The following is a 23,045-nucleotide window of genomic DNA, read 5'->3' as shown; positions in this document are numbered from 1 at the left end:
CCTGGTGCGCTGGATGTATAGAGGCCCAAGTATGATTGGACAGGTTTAGAGGCGTTTAGGCAGATACAAAGGAAAATGAAGTAGCTCAATGGGCAGCTTGGTTGGCATGGACTAGTTGAAAGGCCTACTTCTGTATTGTACTAGGTCAGACAGAGTGAAACTCCCTCCACACCATCCGAACTTCCCACCCCTTACCTTAAAGCCACATCCTCTTTTATTGAGCAATGGTGCCATGGGGAAGGGGCGCTGGCTATCCACTCTATCTATTCCTCTTATTATCTTGTACACCTCTATCATGTCTTCTCTCATCCTCTTTCTCTCCAAAGAGTAAAGCCCTAGCTCCCATAATCTCTGATCATAATCCATACTTTCTAAACCAGGCAGCATCCTGGTAAATCTCCTCTGTACCCTTTCCAATGCTTCCACATCCTTCCTGTAGTGAGGTGACCAGAACTGGACACAGTACTCCAAGTGTGGCCTAACCAGAGTCTTATAGAGCTGCATCATTACATCGCGACTCTTAAACTCTATCCCTCGACTTATGAAAGCTAACACCCCATAAGCTTTCTTAACTACCCTATCCACCTGTGAGGCAACTTTCAGGGATCTGTGGACATGTACCCCGAGATCCCTCTGCTCCTCCACACTACCAAGTATCCTGCCATTTACTTTGTACTCTGCCTTGGAGTTTGTCCTTCCAAAGTGTACCACCTCACACTTCTCCAGGTTGAACTCCATCTGCCACTCAAGAGAATGAGGGGGTGAATTTACAGAGGTTCATAAAATTTGAGAGGCATAGATAAGGTGGATGGTAGCAGTCTTTTCCTCAGGGTAGGGGAGAGTATAGCTACAGTATAGGGTGAAAGGGGTAAGATTTCCATTGGAACTTTTTCACTCAGCTGCCAGGGAAGTGGTTGAGCAGGTACAGAGGTATCATTTAGGAAATACTTGGTGAGGTGGGGCTTGGAGGGATGTTGGCAACAGGGGAAGTTGAGATATGGTGGATGGGCACCATGGTTGGCACGGATTGGTCGAGTCGAGGGGCCTGTCTCCTTGCTGTGCGACTCTTTCCCCCAAGACAAGCTCCAGTAGGGCTTCTCCTTTCGTCGGTCTGCATACGTACTGTGTCAGAACAGATCTCCAGGCACACCTTGACAATTCACCCCTTTCTGAGCCCTTTACGTGAAGGCAATTCCGGTTAATGTTTGGGAAACTGAATTCCCTTGTACAATAGGAGCACATCCCTCTGCTCCTTGCCTACACTTCTGTTCCTCTACCTCTTGCAGGTCAACCCGCAGCAAGTGACAGCACCCCTTTTGTTCCTACAGTGTACCTGTACAAAATTGTTTGAGAAGCCTTGGGGATATCCCCCCTCAGTACTGAAGTGATGCATTCCTTGACTAATAGCTCCACCCCTTTTTTAACTAACCAAGCTAAACTTTATTCGCAATAAATTATATACAAGAATAAAACCTGCAAAACCTTTTTGATCGGTGGTATTAACTTACTTTTCCAACTTGACAGCACCAGAGCCACTCCCGTGGCTCCCTGTGGTGATGAACTCATACAACTGTTAAGGAGCTTTCCCACCCGACCCAGCCCTTCTCTGACCAATAGTGGAAGACTTGAGGAAAACTCTGCGACTTTTGCATACACTTGAAGCCATGACAATGTCTTGGAGTGATCTAATCAGAAACTGGCCTGTTACCAAAGTAAATAAAGGTTCTTCCCCTCTGCCATCAGATTTGCAATGGTCCATGAACACAACCTCACTCTTTGTCTTTGTACTGTTAACTTATTTTTGTAACTTTTATACTCTTATGCACTCTTATACTTTTATACTCTTATGCACAGCGCTGTACCACTGCCAAAAAACAACAGATTTCACAATGTACATTAGTGGTAATAAATCCACGGCCTCCTCTACTGTCAAGATGAAGCCACACTCAGGTTGGAGGAACAATACCTTATATTCCGTCTGGGTAGCCAACCTGATGGCATGAACATCGACTTCAATAACTTCCGTTAATGCCCCTCCTCCCTCTTGTACTCCATCCGTTATTTATTATATATATATTCTTTTTCTCCCTCTGTCCCTCTCACTATACTCCTTGCCCATCCTCTGGGCTTCCCCCCTCCCCCTTCCTTTCTCCCTAGGCCTCCTGTCCCATGATCCTCTCATATCCCTTTTGCCAATCACCTGTCCAGCTCTTGGCTCCATCCCTCCCCCTCCTGTCTTCTCCTATCATTTTGGATCTCCCCCTCCTCCTCCCACTTTCAAATCTCTTACTAGCTCTTCTTTCAGTTAGTCCTGACGAAGGGTCTCGGCCCAAAACGTCGACTGTACCTCTTCCTAGAGATGCTGCCTGGCCTGCTGCGTTCACCAGCAACTTTGATGTGTGTTGGTCTGATTCTCCCCAGTGCTTGGGAACTTCATTAGTGGCTGACGATGAAAAGGATATCTCACAAGGTCCTCTGCCATTCCTCCTCGAACCTTGCACGAATGTGGAAGGTCAGGTGGAGGGAGCATCAGTGGGGGAGCATTTTGGAGACTGATTAGAACTCTGTATATTTCAGCATGGTTCTGGGAAAGGGATGGAACATGGGTCTTGAATTGGGGAAAGGCTAATTTGATTACAATAAAATGGGGCTGTCTTGGTGCCTGTAGGATCTACATCTGCACAGTGGAAAGGAGATAGGTTGGGTGTTCAGTGGTGGCATTTTCCTGGTTGGAAGGCTGGGGTAACGAGTGCAGGGAACTCGGGTGGCCGAGGGATATGGAGGGTTGGAATAGAGGGAAGCATGTGAGAAGTCTGGAGCATGACTGATGGGGGAGGCCTGTCGGATGGACAAGTGGAGGTGAGGCGGTTAAAAAGGAAATAATGGAGCCAATGGGGACATCACAAATACCAAAACAGAGGGGAAGAGTTGGGCCTATTAGGGACAATGAGAGCAATCTGTGTACCACCTTCCACTGGTATTGGCAAAAGAACCAGACATTGTAGCTACAGCATTCAGCAAAGAGGAAGGTGCAGGTCTCCAAAAATAAAGAGGAGGACCTTGTTGGTATATTGGACGTAAAGGTGGATAATTCCCACAGTCAGATGGGATTCATCCCAGGCAAGGGAAGGGAGCTTTTATTTCAACAGCAGACTTTATTCACGAAAAAATAAAGTATACACAGCAAAAATGGTGTAATGAAATCTTTACATCTTTGGTGGGTATGTTTAGTAGCGTAAACTTAAAAGAAAAACCATAAATACGTCAGCATGGCCCATTGGATTTTCACACAAAAAATTCTGGACAATGCACAAGGTCTGACAGGCGAGGTGGTTGAACTCTGGGAATGGATAGCTCTGTGGGACGGGGATATTATATAGCCTTCAGGAAGAAGAGAAAAGGGGTTCAGGAGAGAAGTGAAAGAGTAACTAAGGGGAGGAGGAGAGAGATGCAGGGGTGGACAAGAAATGAAGAAGGTGTTAAGGAGAGAAGGGGTGAAGAAAGGTGAAGGAGAAGAGTGAAAGAGAAGGGGTGAAGGAATAAGGGGTAGAGAGAGGGAGAAGTGAAGGAGAAATGGTGAATGAGGTTGAAAGAGAAAGAAAGGCTGAAGGAAAACAGTGAACAGGAAGTGGCGAAGAAAAGGAGTGAAGGAGAAAGGAGAGAAGGGGAAAGAATGGGAGAAGGAGGGATTGGATAAATACAGAATTAATGAAAAAAAGAATAAAGGGAAAGGGGGGGTCGGGAGGGAAAAAAGAGAGGAGATGGGAGGTGGAAGAAGGAAACAGAGTGAACCCCAGGGGAGGGAAGAGAAGAAAGTGAGAAAGAAGAAAGACCTCATTGCTAGCCAAGAGGAACAAAGGAGTGCTGCGGCGCGGGGCACGCCGGGACGTGGAGTCCTCACACCTCCATCCGCTTCAGCATGCGCCTACAACTCCCGCCATGCCCCGCCACCGGCTTCCGGCCGGGCAGGACGGCCGGCCAGCACGCCCGTCCCCCTCCCGTGCGCGGGGCAGGGCGGGACGTGTTGTAGTCCCGGCGGCGCGGCCGGCTGGGCGCCTGCGCGGCCGTGAACTACAAGTCCCGGCGGGCAGTGCGCGGCCGCCCACCGTCAGCTGTGCGGCAGGCGAGGAGAGGGGGTTTAAAACAAAAGAGTTGCCGAGCTCTCCAGGTGTGGCTGCTCGCCGCTTTCTGCCGTGGGGTCGGCGAGCCGTGAGCCAGTGCAGCCCCGTCCCGCCCGAGCCCCAGACACCCGGGCTGCCCTCCTCCAGCCTGCCGCCGCTGCTACTCTTCATTTAATCCTTGATCTTCTCCGCTCTTCCTTTGTCTGCGGCTGCCTAGGCTGTTGGGTCTCTCCCCTCCCTCCACCCCTCTCCCTCCTCCCTCGGCTGGACTCGTCCCTCTCCCTCTTCCTTCCTCCCGCTTCCTCTTTCCCGTCTCACCTCATCCTTGCATTTTCTACTCCCCTTTCTCCTCTCCTTCCCCCTACTGCCTTCTCCTCTCTTCCCTCCTCTTTCTTCTCTTCTCACCCTTGCTTCTCTTCTTTCTCTCCTCCCCTTCCTCTTCTCGCTCCTCTTTTCTTATCTTTCCACCCAATCCCTTTCATCCCCTCTCTTCTCCCCCCCCCCATCTCTTCCCCCTTTCTCTACTCTCTATTTTCCCTGCGAGTGGGACTTGGGAGCAAGGGAAAGGGGGTGTTTCCTCCTCACCCCTCCTTTCTACATCCTCCTCCTCCATCTCCTTCTGGGGGGAGGAGGAGGAGGTGGGGGTGGAAGCCTGGAGAGAGAGAAGGGTGGAGGGGACAACTCTTTTGCCCCCTCCCCTTCCCCCCACCCGAACAACAGCCCACCAGCCGGGGACGGGGACGCGGGTGGGGTTGGGGGTCTGAGCCATGCCTAGCTCCGAGCTACTGATGGAGAGGAACGGGAACGGGAGTGTAGAGCTGGGCAGGAGTGCCCCACTGGAGCTGGACGTGGAGATGGAGATGGAGATGGGGCTGGGCATGGGCCGGATGCTGGAGGAGGAGCAGAGGGCTTTGCAGATCGCCCTTGACCAGCTGTCCATGTTGGGGCTGGGAGAGGAGCAGGAGGGGCCCGAGCTGCTGGAGGAGGAGGACGATGACGAGGAGAACCTCAACAACAACAACAACAATGGGGGCGCTGGCCCGCAGCATCACCGGGACACCTACCTGGCTGCCCTGTATGAGGGCGGCGAAGGCAAGAAGAAGAGTAACAACACCACGGAGTGCGTGCCCGTGCCCAGCTCCGAGCACGTGGCCGAGATTGTGGGCAGGCAAGGTGAGCAGAGCAGCACTCCTGACCACGAGCTTTTCCTGCGTGGCGTAGCCCATCGCGGTCTCATCGTGCACCCTCCTTGGTCCCTCCAGCTTTGGGGGTGGCGGCTGGTTCCCTGGTCGTGGGCACAAACTGGCGTGGTGGAGTCGGAGATGAGTGACCAACTCCCCCAGTGGCGCGATCGGGTGGGGGAGGGGATGTTTCTCAAGTGGTCTTTGCAAGTGTGGGTGGGGAGGGGGGGTGTTTTCTACCCACGTGCTTTTAACAGAGTGAAATGTTCCCAGGTGATCTGTGACAACGATGTTGGGGAATGGACCACCGTCCAAACAGCAAAAAGTTCTGGCAAGGGTCCTGGGGCTTGGTCGCTTTGATGCTTTTAAACTGCATCTTGAACGTTAGAAGTTCTGGGAGGGTGGTTCCAGAACTGGGCTTATTTGCGTTGGTTGTGGAGAATTTCTTTGGATATTGGACTCTCCCCCAGGGAGGGGGAACCAAGAAACAGAGGGCATAGATTTGAGAGGATGTATTTTAAGTTGCCTGACGGGCAACTCACACAGTGTATGGAACGAGCTGAAAGAGGAAGTGTTTGAGGCAGGAAAAATTTAAAGGCACTTGGACAGGTAAATGGATCGGAAAGGTTTACAGGGATATGAGCCAAATGTGGGAGATTTGTACTGGCCGGGGCGGATTGGCATGGATGAGTTGGGCTGAATAGTGTGTTTCTAACTGAGTGATGGGAGCTGTTGTGTTCATACAGTAGAGTGTTGTGTGCCTGGCCCGGACTGCTCTGAAGACTGAGATGAGACTTCGAAAGATCAGTTGGCAGCCTACGTATCAGCCAGCACGGGAGGTGGCCGGTTGGAACGGGCACAAGTTAAAGGCTGCAAAGTTACAGAAGAGTTCAGGTTGAGGGGGTTGGGAGGGTAATGTTGGCTGCACAGCGAACTGAGGCTGAAGGTTTGAGCAGATCTGAGGATGGGTTTTGGGGGTCTGGGATATTGCGTGCTGAGCCCTCCCTGATTCGGTATTGGATGGTGGCTTTGTGGAGGAAGAGAGCGTAGGACGCAGGATCAAACACCATTACTTGATCCTGTTTCACTGTTTCAATAAAAGGGTTTTCATTCAAGTCTGTGGCTGTGTGGTTAGAGAGTGGTGAGCTGGGGTAGGTAAGATTGGTCAATCAGTTGCTGGTGTCTCTCAGCCCCAATGAGAAGATTAGTTTCCCATTCCTCACCTCTGTTGTAATGCTTGTAAAGTGTAAAGACATTAACTAAATTTATGAAGGAATAAGACATTTTTCTAAGCTTTGGATGTAGGGCACCATGTCCTCGTGGCATGTGCCTGGAGTCTGACTGAGGGTCAAATCCCACCGGAGCACGATACAGTGCAAAAATGGACCCTTCAGCCCATCTAGTCTGTGCTGAACTGTTACTCAGCCAAATGCCATCAGCCTGCACTGTAGCCCTCCGTACCCTTCCCATCCTTCGCTTAAATGTTGCAATCAAACCCTCATCCACTAGAAGCTCATTACACACTCACATGAGCTATAATTGTACAATTCTTCAAGGAAGGCACCAAATCTGGTGTCAAAGGGAAGGGAGGACCTTTTGAAGAAAAGAGTCCTTCCAAACCATTGGGGCAAAAGGACCTTGCATTTTGGTCTGCTTGCTTCTGCAGCAAGTACTGAGCTGGGACATCACGTTGTACAGAATGTTGGTTAGGTGGTGTTTGGAGTATGGTGTCACCACACTACAGGAGCGATTGAGAGAGTGGAAGGAAGGGATTGGTTATAAGGAGAGGTTTGGCCTTGCTGGGATGCAGGGGTCTGAGAGGTGACCTTGTCGAGGTTTATAAAATTGAGGAGCATAGACAAGTCTTTCTTCCCCCAGGGCAGGGGAGGCCAGAACCAGAATACATGAGTTCACAGTGGTTGGGGGGCAGGGGAGTTATTAATTAACGTATTAAGCGTAACAGCATGGTAACAGGCCCTTCTTGCCTATGCTGCCCAGTTAAACTCAAATGACCAATCTAGCACTTGTGTCTTTGGAATGTGGGAGGAAACCAGAGCACCCAGAGGAAACCCACGTGGTCCTTGCAGAGGTGGAATTGATCCTGGGTCCCTGGGGTGCTAACCTCCGTGCTACTGAGCTACCCTGTTCAGGAGTTCTTAAAGGGTCTGTTTTTCACACAGATGGGTAGATACCTTATTGATCCCATAGGAAATTACAGTGTCACAATAGCATTACAGGTGCACAGATATAAGTATTAGAAGAGAAGCAGAAAGAATAAAAAGTTACCACAAACCTAGAGGGTAGTTGTTTTCTTGAATGAGGTGCTAGAGGAAGTGGAGGAATTGCAATTGTTTGAAAGTCAGATACTTGGATTGGAAAGGTGGAGAAGGAGACGGACGCAATGTGAGTAAGCGGAACTTGTGTCGATAGGCATCCGGGTCGGCTGTACTGAGCAGGCTGACGGGTCCCGCAGACCAGATGGCCTGTTTCCTGGAGAGCTGGTGCAAGTGTGGGTGGGTGATATTCCAAACTGCTCCAGGTTCTGGCAAGGCCCTTGACTGGAGAAAGCCCTGAATGTAATTCCTCTCTGGGAGGGAGGGAATCCGGGAGCCGAACATTGAGAAATGCCAGAATCTATCATAGCAAACACTTAGAGTATATCAGATGCAGTTGACATGATTTATGAAAGAGAAATAAATGTTTGCTGGGTTAATCTGAGCTCTGAGGAAGTGGAGAGCAGCCTGGGTGAAGTGGAACCAGTAAATGTAGTGTATCTAGGTTTCCGGAAGGGGGAGAGGAGAAACTCGCTGCATCGTTGGAGTTTGCAGCATCTGGAAACGTGCACCTTCAGATTCTAGTGAGGGTGCTAACCGATTACAGCCCACACTGTACAACCAGAGAGAGATGCAAGGCAGAAACAGCCACTTTGGCCTATCAAGGTCATTGATCACTCATTTGTACAACTTGTATATTAATTCCTTTTTTATTCTCACCCCCCCCCCCCCAACTCTCCCCAGATTCAGCCCCTCATCCACACACTGGGTGCAATTTAGAATGGCCAATTAACCCACGGACCTTGCGTGTTCTCCTGATTAGTTGTACAGCGCGTTGGTGAGGTCACACCTGGAGCACAGTGGTTCCTCAGTTTAAGAAACGGTGTTTTGACAGTGGAGGCAATGCCAAAGGGAATCAGAATCAGAGTCACTTAGCACTGGGACTGACCCTTGGCGAAACTCTTCCAAACCGACGAACGCTCCCATCCAAGCCAATCTTGTTTGTGCCAGCTTTTGGCAGTGATCTTCTAAGCCTTTCTTATCCATGTCTCTGTCCAACTTTCTTTTAAAAGTTGTACCACCCTCGACCACTTTGTCCGGCAAATGTCAACTCTTTCTGCTCCCACCTTAAACCTGTGCCCGCTGTTTGTTAATTCCCCAGCTCTGGGAACAAAACTCTATCTCTACGCATGGTTTTATACATCTCTATCAGATCACCTCTCGGTCTCTTGTGTTCCAACATTGTCTTCCTATAACTCAGTCCAAGTACAGGCAAATGTGCATGTAATCTCAACTCTCTCCAACTTTTAGAATGCTTTTTCTGTAGCAGGGTGACCAAAACTGAACACAATTCTCCAGCTGCAGTGTCACCAACATCTTGTACAACCACATCTTGGCCTGCCAACCCCCTAATCTCAGTGCCCTGACTGACAAAAGCCGGTGTGCCAAGCACTGTGACTCCATTCTCAGGGAATCATGTATCTGTGCTCCAAGGTCCCTCTGTTCTTTAACACTCCCTGGAGCCCTGCTGTTCACGGTGATAGTTTGACCTGGATTTGAGTTTCCAAAGTGCAACACCTCACACTCTGTTTGCAATTCTTGGTTAATTCCCAGAATGAAAGGCTGAGCAGGTCAATCCTGTACTCCGTGGAAGACTGGACAGGATGGATCAATCTGAAGAGAAATATTTACATAAAGGAGAAAGCAGAAAATCCAAGTTAAGAGTAGGCTATCCACTTCCTCTCTTCCCTCCCCCACTCCCACACCTGTTCTAATATTTAATAAGATCCTGCTGGTGACCGATCTCTGGAATTCTACAGAGGCCGTGTCATCAGTATATTCACAACCAAGTTAGTATTGGTTTGTTGTCACGTACAGTGAGTCTGCCCTTGCGTACTGTTCATACAGATCGGTGCACTGGGGTAGAACGAGGTAAAAGGATAACAATGCAGAACGGCCACAGAGAAAGTGCAGACAGACAGACAATAAGGTGCAAGGTCACAACGAGGTACACCGTGAGGTAAGGGTCCATCTTGCTGTTCAGGATGGAGTCTGATAGCAGTGGGATAGAAGCCGCTGGTACCTGCTCTCACGCTGTTCCGTCTTGCCTGACGGGAGAGGGAAGAGCGAGGGTGACCAGGGTAGATGGGCTCTTTATGCTGGCTGCTTTTCTGAGGCACCAGGAAGTGCAGGTGGAGTTCACGGAGGGGAGGTTGGTTGCTGTGATGGGCTGAGCTGTGTCCGTGATGGAGCTGAAGGTTTCAGGGAACAGGGAAAGGGGAAGTTCAGATGAACCACAATATTGAACTGAAGACTGCAGTGCCAACGTGTAGAGGTCTACTGGTAAATGGGATTTGGGTAGATAGATACTTGTGGGTCAGCATGGACATGGTGGGCTGGGCGGCTTGTGTCCGAAGGCTCAAGGGGCTGAATCATTGACTCCCGGTCTTAATTGTGCTAAGTGTAGAAGCTGGAGCTGCTCTCTTCCTTTGGGATGGGGGGCCTTGGACACCTCACTTAGTACTGTACTGTCAGAGATTGGGGCTGAGGTGGCAACTATCTTCTGCAGCGATGTCAGACAACCCCACCGTGATGTCTGGAAGAAAGCTGGAACTGCTGTCCTCCCCTAAGCCTGGGATGCCACATCAGACAACCCCAGTCTCTGTCATAATGCTGGTGGTGGGAGTTTGACTGCAGCAGTTACAGATACATGGTGGTGGGGGTTGAAGTGACTTGTCAAGGCAGAAATGTAGAGTGTTCTCTTTTTGCTCCCACCCCCCAGGACCTAGGTAGAGCAGAGATAGCCCAGTCACTCTCTCCTGACACCAGGACAGTGCAAGGTGTCTGAAGATGAACTGGGTCTGGGCTGTGTCCAGCCCCATGTTTCAGTACACAGCGTTAGTCAGCATTTCCCAGAGTGGGATGTTGAACCACACAGGCAACATCTTGGCTGATCTACCCCGGACGCCCCTCTGCACCCCCCCCCCCCGCCCCCACGTCCAGCCGCGTCCTGCTTGCATTTGTGGTGACCAGCCATGGGGAGAGAGTTGATTTCAAGCTGATTTTCTGCATCCCCCACTCTCTGGTCCAGCTCTTGCCTTAGGACTATGCTGCCTTTGTTCTGGTCTCCGGGGAATCCATGTCTGCCTCTGTCTCTGTCTCTCCAGCTGAACTCCTGACTTGTCCCAGAGCTCTCCATCATACAGCTTGGGAATCTGATCATTTGAACTCCAGGGAATGGGAATCTTTCTGTGCACTGTGTGGAGGCTCCATTTTGTTGCTCCCTGTCAGAGTACATCCCTGGAGGGGGGTGGGGGGAAGAGTCTCTACCTCCTGAGGGGAGGTGGGGTTGCAGAAGACATGGAGGGCACAGAACTATCTGTCTACTCACAGAGAGAATTCTGAGTGAAGGGTAAATATCGAAGGCGGACACTGATTCTGGAGATGGATGGAGAGTGGTGATGGCCAGGACTGAGGCTGGATTGGGAGATGGTGTCGCTGGGGTTGTGGGGAAGATGTGTTCAGACTGTCTGTGGGTGTTGGAGGTGCAGTGGGAGGACCAGTTCTTGGTTAATCTCTCGGCTTTGGGGATGAGGAATGACAATGTCCCTCCCCTCCCAGAACTGCTAACCAGCTGGAGCTCGATGCTGAAGCCTCACTCTGAGCTTTTTAATGGCAGCACGTCGTGTAAGGCGTTGTCTCTTCCAAATGATGAGGTTTACCCAGTCCCATCACACACTCACAGGGTCAGATACACAGTGAAACTCCCTCTACACCGTCCCATCACGCACTCCCGGGGTCAGACACAGAGTGAAACTCCCTCCGCACAGTCCCATCACACACTCCCGGGGTCAGACACAGAATGAAACTCCCTCCACACCGTCCCATCACACACTCCCGGGGTCAGACACAGAGTGAACCTCACTCTGCACTGTCCCATCACACACTCACAGGGTCAGATACACAGTGAAACTCCCTCTACACTGTCCCATCACACACTCCCGGGGTCAGACACAGAGTGAACCTCACTCTACACCGTCCCATCACACACTCCTGGGGTCAGACACAGAGTGAAACTCCCTCCACACTGTCCCATCACACCCTCCCGGGGTCAGACACAGAGTGAAACTCCCTCTACACTGTCCCATCACACACTCCCGGGGTCAGACGCAGAGTGAAACTCCCTCCACACTGTCCCATCACACACTCCCGGGGTCAGACGCAGAGTGAAGCTCCCTCCACACTGTCCCATCACACCCTCCCGGGGTCAGACACAGAGTGAAGCTCCCTCCACACTGTCCCATCACACACTCCCGGGGTCAGACACAGAGTGAAACTCCCTCCACACTGTCCCATCACACACTCCCGGGGTCAGACACAGAGTGAAACTCCCTCCGCACAGTCCCATCACACACTCCCGGGGTCAGACACAGAGTGAAGCTCCCTCCACACTGTCCCATCACACACTCCCAGGGTCAGACACAGAGTGAAACCCCCTCCACACTGTCCCATCACACACTCCTGGGGTCAGACACAGAGTGAAACTCCCTCCACACTGTCCCATCACACACTCCCAGGGTCAGACACAGAGTGAAGCTTATAGAGTCATAGAACACTACAGGGTGAGACCCTTCGGCCCATCTAGTCCATGCCAAACCAATTAATATGCCTAGCCTCGTTGAGCTGTACCATAGCCCTGCATACCCCTCCCCTCCACATACCTGTGCAAATTTCTCTTAAATGTTGAAATTGAATCTGCCTCCAGCACTTGCACTGGCACCTCGTTCCACACTCTCTCCACCCTCTGAGTTAAGAAGCTCCTCCCCGCGTTTCCCTTAAACATGTAAATCTCATGTCGTCTTTTAGCTCTTCGATTTCCTTCCTGAGTGTTCTCTCACATTTCTTGTACTCAGTCAGCACCTTATTTGCTCCTGCCTGCCATGCACCCCCTTCTTCTTTATCAGGGCCTCAATATCTCTCAAAAACCAAGGTTCCCTAAACCTATTATCCTTTCCTTTTATTCTGACAGGCACAAACAAACTCTGTACTCTCAAAATGTCACTTTTGTAGGCAAAGTACACCTTTGCCAGAAAGCAGTCTGCCCCAAAGCACACTTGCCAGATCCTTTCCAATACCATCAAAGTTGGGTTCTCTGCAATGCAGAATCTGAACCCAAGGACCAAACCTACCCTTCTCCATAATTAACCGTGAAACTAATATCACTAGAGTGTTCTCCTGCACAAATATCTGACACCTGCCCTGTCTTATTCCCTAATCGGAGATCTTGTATCGCACTCTCCCTCATTGGGACTTATTTGCACTGATTGAGGAAACTTTCCTGAACACATTTACCAAACTTTCCTTTTCAGCCATTTAACAGTATGGGAGTCTTAGTCAATATGTGGAAGGTTAAAATCCCCTACTATCAAAAGCATAGGTTTTTTTCAACAGTCTGTGATCTCTCTACAAATGTTCTTCTCTAAATCCCATAGACTGTTAGGTGGTCTGGATAATCCCATTAACTATCATACCTTCCTTATTCCTCATTTCTACCCATAAGGCCACAGTGGATGAGTTCTCTGATCTGTCCTGACTGAGCACTGCCTTGATAAATTCCCTGACTAGTAATGCCACCCCTGTCCCTTTAGTCCCTCCTGCTCTATCAAATCTAAAACAGCAGAATCCCAGAACACTGAGCTGCCAGTCCTTTCCCTCCTGCATCCCAGTCTCACTAATGGCTGCAATGTCACAATTCCATGTGCTGATCCATGCCCTAAGCTCATCTGCCTTTCCTACAATGCTCCTTACATTGAAATATATGCAGTTCGAAATATTAGGCCCACCGTGCTAGACCTTCAATTCCAGACGTTGTAAATCTAACATCATCTTTCTCCACAGCCACTCCATGATCTGTTCTGGTGTTCTGCCTCCTATCCCCCTGTTTAAACCCACTCGTACAGCACTAGCAAACCTTCCTGCGAGGATATGAGCCCCCCAGACCCCCACCCCTCCAGTTTCAGTGCAAACCATCCCTCTGTACAGGTCCCAGCTCCTGCGGAAGAGAGCTCAGTGATGCTGAAACTTAAAGTCCTCTCTCCTGCAGCATCTCCTTCACTCTGCGTTAACCTGTATAATCTTCCTATTCTGGCCTCACTGACGTGTGGCGTGAGTTGTAATCCTAAGATCGTAGCCCTGCGTGTCCTGTCCTTTAACCTAGCACCCAACTCCCTGAACTCACTTTGTAGGACCTCGTCACCCCTCCTACTCAGGTCATTGGGATCGATACAGGCTACAACCTCCAACTGCTCACTGTCCCACTGAAGAGTACTGTGGACACGAGCAGACATGTCCCTGACCCTGGCACCCGGGAAGCAACAAACCACGCGGGATTCTTGTTCCCCTGTCCCCCTAACCAATAAATCTCCTATCACTACAGCTCACCTCTTCCTCCCACTTCTCTTCCAAGCCATAGAGCCAGACTTGGTGCCAGATACCCGACTGATGTGGTTTTCTTTGGTTAGGTCACCCCAACAAGCAATATACCTGTCGAGGGGGACAGCCACAGGGGTACTCGGCACGGGCTGCCTGTCCCCTTCACCCTCCTGATGGTCACCCAGTTCCCTGTGTCCTGTGCCTTGGTTGTAACTACCTCCCTGTATGCCCCATCGCCCCATCACCCCCTCAGTCTAGCAAATGATCAGGGTTCACTCATTTGCTGAGCTTGTCAATTTCATCGACTTTGCTTCTAACTTCCACCCAGCCCTGAAATTCACTTGGTCTATCTCGGACACTTCTCTCCCCTTTCTCGATCTCTCGGTCTCCATCTCTGGAGACAGACTGTCCACTGACATCTTCTATAAGCCCACTGGCTCTCATAGCTACCTCGACTATACCTCTTCCCACCCCGCCACATGCCAAAATGCCATTCCCTATTCCCAGTTCCTCCGTCTCCGCCGCATCTGCTCTGAGGATGAGGTTTTCTGTTCCAGGATCGTGGTTTCCTTTCTGCCGTCATCAATGATGCCCTCACCCGCATCTCCTCCATTTCCCGCACTTCAGCTCTCACCCCATCCTCCTGCCACCACAACAGGGACAGAGTTTCCCTTGTCCTCACCTACCACCCGACTAGCCTCCGGATCCAACATATTATCCTCCGCAACTTCCGCCACCTTCAACAGGACCCCACCACTAAGCACATCTTTCCCTCTCCACCCCTCTCCGCTTTCCACAGGGATCAGTCCCTCCACGACTCCCTGATCCACACGTCCCTCCCCACGGATCTCCCACCCGGCACTTATCCCTGTAAGCGTAAGTGCTACACCTGTCCGTACACCTCCTCTCTCCCCACCATTCAGGGCCCCAAACAGTCCTTCCAGGTGAGGCAACACTTCACTTGTGAGTTTGTTGGGGTCATCTATTGCATCCGGTGCTCCCGGTGCGGCCTCCTCTACATCGGTGAAACCCGATGCAGATTGGGGGACCGCTTCATCGAGCACCTCTGCTCTGTCTGCCACAATAGTCAGGATCTCCCGGTAGCCACCCACTTCAACTCTGCTTCCCACTCCCATTCAGTTATATCCATACATGGCCTCCTCTACTGCCATGATGAGGCTAAACTCAGGTTGGAGGAGCAACACCTCATCTACCGTCTGGGTAGTCTCCAGCCCCTTGGTATGAACATAGAATTCTCCAACTTCCAGTAATTCCCTCCCCCTCCCTTCCCCCATCCCTATTTCACTCTGCCCCCTCCCCCAGCTGCCTATCACCTCCCTCATGGTTCCACCTCCTTCTACTACCCATTGTGTTTTCCCCTATTCCTTCTTCACCTTTGCTGCCTATCCCCTCCCTGCTAACCCCTCCCCCACCCCTTTATCTTTTCCCTTACTGGCTCTTCACCTGGAACCTACCCTCCCCCCACCTTCTTTATAGGGGCCCTACCCCCTCCCTCTTCAGTCCTGATGAAGGGTCTCGGCCATTGACTGTTCGTTTCCACGGATGCTGCCCGACCTGCTGAGTTCCTCCAGCGTGTTGTGCGTGTTGCTTTGACCCCAGCATCTGCAGACTATTTTGTGCTCACCCATTTGCAGCTCCAGTTCCTTAACATAGTCTGCTGCAGCTGGAGTCGCCAGGGACACTGGAGTCTTTCTGCCTTCCCATGTCCTGTCAGAGGAGCATTCCACTATCCTGTCTGGCAACCCACTGCTCTAAATGTGCAATAAGAAATAAAGAATAAATGACAGAAAAAAATTATTTACAGTGTAGCCCCTTCTCACTAAATCCTCGATGAACCAAAGTCTCATCTCCCCACTCCAACACTGGCTGACTGTTTAAACCTAACCTTCCATTGAACCTTGCCAAGTGCCTGGTATGTGCAATCCAATACCTCCTTGGGGCTATGCCAATTGCCCCGCTTGCTGCTTTTAAACTCTTTCCCTCCAAGTAATCTGGTGTCTCTCTCGACTGGGATGCAGAATGTGCCAACTGCCGCTGCTTGCTTCTTTTAAACACTCTGTTTTTCCAAGCAATCCGATACCTCCTCGGGATTGTGGCGCACAAGAAGAACTCCCTCTGTAACAAAACACACTGATAAGATAGAGCAGTGGATGTAGTGTACATGGATTTCAGTAAGGCATTAGATAAGGTTCCCCGTGTGAGGCTCATTCAGAAAGTAATGAGGCATGGGATCCAAGGAGACCTTGCTTTGTGGATCCAGAATTGGATGGTTTGTATTCTGTGTGGAGGACGGTGATCAGTGGTGTTCCGCAGGGACCCCTTCTCTTTATGATCCTTATAAATGGCCTGGATGAGGAAACAGAAGGGTGGGTTTCTAATTTTGCTGATGACACAAAAGTTTGAGGTGTTGTGGATCGTCTGGAGGGCTGTCAGAGGTTACAGTGGGACACCGATAGGATGCAGAACTGGGCTGAGGAGTGGCAGATGGAGTTCGACCCAGATAAGTGTGAAGTGGTTCATTTCAGTAGGTCAAATATGCATACAGAACATAATATTGATGGTAAGACTGTTGGTAGTGTGGACGATCAGCAAGATTTTGGGATCCATGTCAATAGGACACTCAAAGCTGCAACACAGGTTGACAGTGTTGTTCAGAAGGTGTCTGGTGTGTTTGCCTTCATCAACCGTGGGATTGAGTTCAAGATCCATGAGCTAATGTTACAGCTATTTGGTCAGACCCAGCTTGAAGTACTGTGTTCAGTTCTGGTCACCTCACTACAGGAAGGATGTGGATACTATAGAGAGAGTGCAGAGAAGATTTACAAGGATGTTGCCTGGATTGGGGAGCATGCCTTATGAGAATAGGTTGTGAACTTGGCCTTTTCTCTTTGGAGTGACAGAGGATGAGAGGTGACCTGACAGAGGTGTCTCAGCTGATGAGAGGCATTGATCTTGTGGATAGCCGGAGGCTTTTTCCCAGGGCTGAAATGGCTAACACGAGAGGGCACAGTTTTAAGGTGCTTGGAAGTAGGTACAAGGGGGATGTCAGAGGTAAGTTTTTCCACACACAGTGCTGGGTGTGTGGAATGCATTGCCAGTGAAGGTGGTAGCGATGGATACAATAGGGTCTTTTAAGAGACTCTTAGATAGGTACATGGAGCTTAGGAAAATAGAGGGCTATGCAGTAAGGAAATTCTAGGCAGCTTCTAGAGTAGGTTATGTGGTCAGCACAGAATTGTAGGCCAAAGTGCCAGTTTAGATTTTCCCAAGGTCATCTGTGGTGCTCGGGACCATGGGGGGGCACAGTGATTGAATGTCCTACCGTTCCTTGTGTTAACAGTGGTGCTGGACCATCTCTGCACAATGTTTGTGGGTTAGGGCAGGGGATTTCTTAAGGTTGTCATAGCCGGGGGGGGGCGAGGGGCGGGTGGTAGTGGGGATAAGCTCTCACTACCTGTTAAATACTCAAGTAGCCTCTGACAATTGTCCAGCTGTGCCCTTCGGGTGTGGCTTAGCTACTAAGCTCAGTGATCCGCTTCTCCCGACAGGAGAAGGGGCAAAGGTGGGTGATAGTGCCTTAAAACCAGTCCCTTTGGGCAGAAGGGGCACGTCAGCTTTGTTTTGCAGCTCAATTTAGGAGAAGGAAAACTCTGATCTCAAGCTTCCACTGCCTTGTGGCTGTACGCACTCGGGGGAAGGCATTGGGAGTAAACCCCAAGGGAAAATTCTGGAACTGAGTCCCTGTGGCAGTCCTACTTTATTCAACACTGACTGGCAACTCCTGGCAACATGGCTGGTGCTGAAATGTACCGGTCTGTGCTGTTCCTTTGGATTCATCAGCTGTGTGGAGAGGGCAAACCTGCTTCACGGCCAACAGCTTCGTATGGCCCTGCTTTGTGTATCACACAGCCAGCTGGGACACAGCATCTCTGCTCGACTCTGACCAACAGTGGGCTGGTGGGGTGAGATGGAGGTGAATGAATGTTCCAGTTCGATGCCAGGTCAGTTCTTTGTGATAGTCAGAAGCCGATGATCCTCCTGAGCAACGCACAAAATGCTGGAGAAACTCAGCAGGTCAGGCAGCGTCTGTGGAGGGGAATGAGCAATCTGTGTTTCAGGCTGAGACCACCTGGTTCTTCTTTGAGAGAAGCCTCTTCCTTCTAAAAGGTTGGAGATTCCCAGTCCCCTTCCCAGACAATGGAATCACTGGGTATTTGAGATGAGCAGATTTTAGATCCTGTGGGAACTGGAGCTGGTCTTGAGGACCTGGTGGAACTGTGCCGCATGTCTGAGGGACTCTGTGACCTATTTCATGAGCTCTTCTGCCACCCTGGCCATCAACAATCCTTGGTTAATCAAGGACATCCCTTTAGAACAGAGATGAGGAATTTCTTCAGCCAGAGGGGGTGAATCCATGGAATTCATTGACTGTTGATGCTTAGTCGTTGTTAAAGCAGAGGTTGAGAGGTACTTAATAAGCAAGGGTGTCGAAGAACACGGAGAGAGACCGAAGGAGTAGGTTTGAAGGTAAAATAAGGCCGCCATGATCCAGTAGTGGAACCAACTTGTCAGCCTGAATGGCCCACATCTGCTCTATGGTTTATGATCTTGTTGTCAAAGCTGGTGGAAACCACGATGCACTGGTGAAACCTTTGAGCACCTTGCATCCCAACAACTTTGCTCGCAAAGACCTGCTGGCTTCCCCTGGATTATGTCCCAACCCACAGCTGCACTGGGTGTCTGGGGGACAAACCAGAACAGCAATCTTCCTGTACTTCCTGGTTTAGAATGCTGAGCAGAAATCTTCTAAACCCCCCCCCCGCCGCTTCACCTGTCCACTCCCCAAGCATTCCCCATCCTCTGCATTCTCATCACGGCTCGGGCTCAACACCAAGGATCTAACTTGGCGATGTATCCAGGAATTCCCCTGCAGTTCACGTTGAGGGCTGCTTCAGAATCACGTTTATTATCACTGACGTACTGTATGTTGTGAAACTTGTAGTTTTGCAGCTGCTGTGCAGTGCAAGACTTAAAAATTACTGCAAGTTATAATAAAAATAAAATAATTAGTGAAAAGAGGAATAATGGGTTTATGCAGTGGTCCCCAACCTCCGGGCCGCAGACCGATACATTGCCGCAGTGGTACAGCAGTGGCCGGAATGCACCCAGCATACCTTCAAGAAAAAAGCCGAATAAACAAGCTAATTGATTAGGTGCCGCCTGGCACGTAAATGTTGGCCCAGATCAGAGGTGACGCAATCGGCAATCGCCTCTGATCTGGGCCGACATTTACATGCCAGGCGGCACCTAATTAATTAGCTTGTTTATTTTGGCTTTTTTCTTAAAGGTGTGCTGGGTGCGTTCTGGCCACCGCTGTACCGCTGCGTTCTTCGCGGCAATGTATCGGTCCACAGCCCGGAGGTTGGGGACCACTGGGTTTATGGACCATTCAGAAATCTGATGGTGGAGGGGAAGAAGCTATTTCTAAATCATTGACTGTGTTTTCAGGCTCTTGTACCCCATCCCTAATGATAGTAATGAGAAGAGAGTATGTCCCGGATGCTGGGGGGGCCATTGTGTAGATGCTGCCTTGTTGAGGCACTGCCTTTTGGAAAAAGTCCTCAGGTGGGTAAGATTGTGCCCGTGATAGAGCTGGTGAAGTCTACCACCCTTTGAAGCTACTTACAATACTGTGCATTGGCATCTCCATACCAGTGAGAATGTCCTCTGTAGAATGATAAAACTGTAGAAATTTGCTAGAGTCTTTGGTGACGTACCAAATCTCCTGAAACTTCTAATGAGGTAGTTTTACTGGCATAACACTTTCATGATTGCATCAATGTGTTGGGCCCAGGATCGATTCTCTGAGATGTTGACGGCCAGGAACTAGAACCCGCTCAGCTTTTCCACCGGTGTCCCCTCAATCAGGATGTTCTCCCGACTTCCCTTTGCTGACGTCCACAATCAGTTTGTTGGTCTTGCTGATCTATCTCACTCCAGTTTGACTCCTCAACACAATCTGAGGTTCTGCTAACAGCAGTGGTGTCATTGTTGAATATATAGATGGTATTCAGGCTGTGCCTGGCGGCAATGTCATGAGTGTTTAAAGTATATGAGAAATTCTGGGGAACTGGTAAAGAGGTGGGGGAGTGGAAGTGTGTCTGTTGGATGGTATCTCTGACAGTTTTTTGGGAAGGGTGGGAATTTGGGACATGATTCCAGTCAGAGCATTAAATAAGGTAGAGACAAAGCTGGTAACTTGGCCTTTGAGCAGGGTTGAGGGTTGAATGGACCTACAATTAGGAAGAAGACAAGCCAGTGGCTCTGCTTCATTAGCAGTTTAAGGACATTTAGTATGTCACCAAAGGTTTCAGCAAATTTCTACAGATGTACGGTGGAGAGCATTCTAACTGTATCACTGTCTGGTATGGAGGGTCCACTGTGCAGGATTGGAGAAAAGCTGCAGGTAATTGTAGACTCAGCCAGCTCCATCCTGGGCACCACCCATCAAGGACATCTTCAAAAGGCGATGCCTTAAGAATAGTCATACTTTATTGATCCCGGGGGAAATTGGTTTTTGTTACAGTTGCACCATAATTAATAAATAGTAATAGTAATATTACTATTAGTAAATAGTAATAGTCATAGAAATAATAAATAGTAATAGAATAGTACTAGAAAATAGTAATAAATAGTTAAGTGGTAATATGTAAATTATACCAGTAAATTATGAAATAAGTCCAGGACCAGCCTATCGGCTCAGGGTGTCTGACCCTCCACGGGAGGAGTTATAAAGTTTGATGGCCACAGACAGGAATGGCTTCCTAAGGTGATACCCATCACCAAGGACCCTCAGTGTCTGAGACTTGCCTCCTCTTTGAGGAGGAGGAGGAGGAGGTACAGAAGCCTGAAGACGCGCACTGATTGATCCAGAAACAACTTCTAACCCCTCTGCATTAGAATCAGAATTGGGTTTACCATCGCCAGCAGGCATCGAGAAATTTGTTAGCTTAGCAGCAGCAGTTCAATGCGATACATAATATAGAAGAAAGAAAAAAATAAAATAATAATAAGCAAATAAATTACAGTATATGTATATTGAATAGAATAAAAATCGTGCAAAAAAACAAAAATGATATACATTAAAAAAGTGAGGTAGTGTTCATAGGTTCAATGTTCATTTAGGAGTCGGATGGCAGAGGGGAAGAAGCTGTTCCTGAATCGCTGAGTGTGTGCCTTCAGGCTTCTGTATCTCCTGCCTGATGGTAACAGTGAGAAAAGGACATGCCCTGGGTGCTGGAGGTCCTTAATAATGGACGCTGCCTTTCTGAGACTTTTGAATTGTCCATGAACATCACTGCACTATTTTGCTTTCTTTATGCACCAATTTATTTTTTATATTCCATGCTGTAGTTTATAGTATATCTTGTGTATTGCACTGTACTGCTTCCACAAAATACCAAATTTCATGTCAGGGATAATATATCTGATTCTGATTTGTCACTTACTCTGAGCTATCTCCCAGCAAAAGTCAAGCTGCCTTCAAAACCTCTCCTTTTCTCAACCCTTTCCACTTCCTATGCTCCAAATTCCCAGCTACAACGTACAATGTTTGAAATATCTTTGAGATATGGGTGTGGAGATTGTTGGATCCTGATGTTGCAATCCGAGGGTTCTTTGGAAGTCGAGAATGAGCCAGAAAAGTTGTTACTTATGGCTGTTTATTAAGTATTACAGGAGCGGAAAATGGACAAGGAAAGAGCGTAAAGCAACAACCAAGGAAAAACAGTTGTGGTCATCTCATACAAAATGCTGGAGGAACTCAGCAGGCCAGGCAGCATCTATAGAAAAGAGATGCTGAGTTCCTCCAGCATTTTGTGTGTGTTGCTCGGATTTCCAGCATCTGCAGATTTCCTCTTGTGTGGTCATCTCTTATTCAGACTAGGGATAAACAAAATTCCAGTGATGACAATTGACCATTGAAGTAGTCAGACTCAAGAGGTGTGACACTTGCTACAGAAAACGAAGAGGCTTTTAGAAAAACTGTACCGTAATTACTGGAAAAAAGCAGGCAAGCACAGGAAAGTTAAACTACAAGAAAAATAATTCTACACTCCAATCCCACAAGATGGATGGTCAGATTTGTGCCTGTGGCTACCAGGTTGACTTTTCCTCTGCCCCATCCACGCCATCACGCCAACCTTCGTACAAGAGGCAAACCACGCTGCCTTGCGTGTCACCCTGTGGAGGGACCTGTCTGCTGTTGGTTTTGAGGCTGGTATTTTCCAACATCCAGCTCTGCCCAGGGACTCACTGGGTGTCAGCCTCAGTGAAGTAGGGATGGTATCGAAGGGGTGATGAGGTGTGGAATGGCCGAGAATGGCAAGGAAGTGTGTGTGTAAAACGCAGAGCGCAGTAGGGTTTCTGGTGCTGTGTGATCTCGTGGTGAATGACAGGGCTAGGGTTGATGTCATGCTGAAACATCCCAAGGCACAAGCACCCACTTGTGGTATGGAGGGGTAGTGTTCTCAGGAGACCATCCCTGTGGCCCTTCTCCCTTTATTTCATGTGATATGAGATACAGACAGAGGAAGGGTTCTGGCCCGAAACGTCGACTGATCGTTTCCATGGATGCTGCCCGACCTGCTGAGTTCCTCCAGCGTGTTGTGAGTCAGTACTTTTTCCCCTGGGCTGAAAGGCGTACTCCCTAACACTGGAGGTCGTGTGCTTAAGGTGGGAGGGGACAAGTTTTAAAGGAGATGTGGTAGTTTAAATAGCTCAGCACAACGTTGTGGCTGAAGGACCTGTTCCTCTACTGTAGTGTTCTCTGTAAAGTGAATTCTTATCAAAATTGGCATTTTAAACACCGTTAAGTCTGCAGATACTCCAAAGCAACACCCACAAAGTGCTGGAGGAACTCAGCAGGTCGGGCAGCATCTATGGAGATGAATGAACAGTCAAATGTTTCAGGCCGAGACGCTTCATCAGAACTGGACAAGGATAAAGCTTACAGAGTA

General features: G+C 49.5%; 1 protein-coding gene across 1 annotated transcript in view; it reads left to right on the top strand.

The window, feature by feature from the left end:
- Positions 1 to 4,077: 4,077 nt before the first annotated feature.
- Positions 4,078 to 23,045, top strand: part of LOC140211260 (RNA-binding protein MEX3B-like) — a 38,588-nt gene continuing 19,620 nt past the window's right edge. The window contains exon 1 of the mRNA XM_072280941.1: positions 4,078 to 5,294. Coding sequence (XP_072137042.1) covers positions 4,889 to 5,294 — 406 coding nt within the window. The 5' untranslated portion in view covers positions 4,078 to 4,888. The remainder of the gene's footprint in view (positions 5,295 to 23,045) is intronic.

This window comes from Mobula birostris, chromosome 2 (genome assembly GCF_030028105.1).
Source record: "Mobula birostris isolate sMobBir1 chromosome 2, sMobBir1.hap1, whole genome shotgun sequence".
NCBI classification, from domain to species: Eukaryota; Metazoa; Chordata; class Chondrichthyes; order Myliobatiformes; family Myliobatidae; genus Mobula; species Mobula birostris.
Note: the sequence above shows the minus strand (reverse complement) of the source record. Positions and strands in the feature narration are given on the sequence as shown.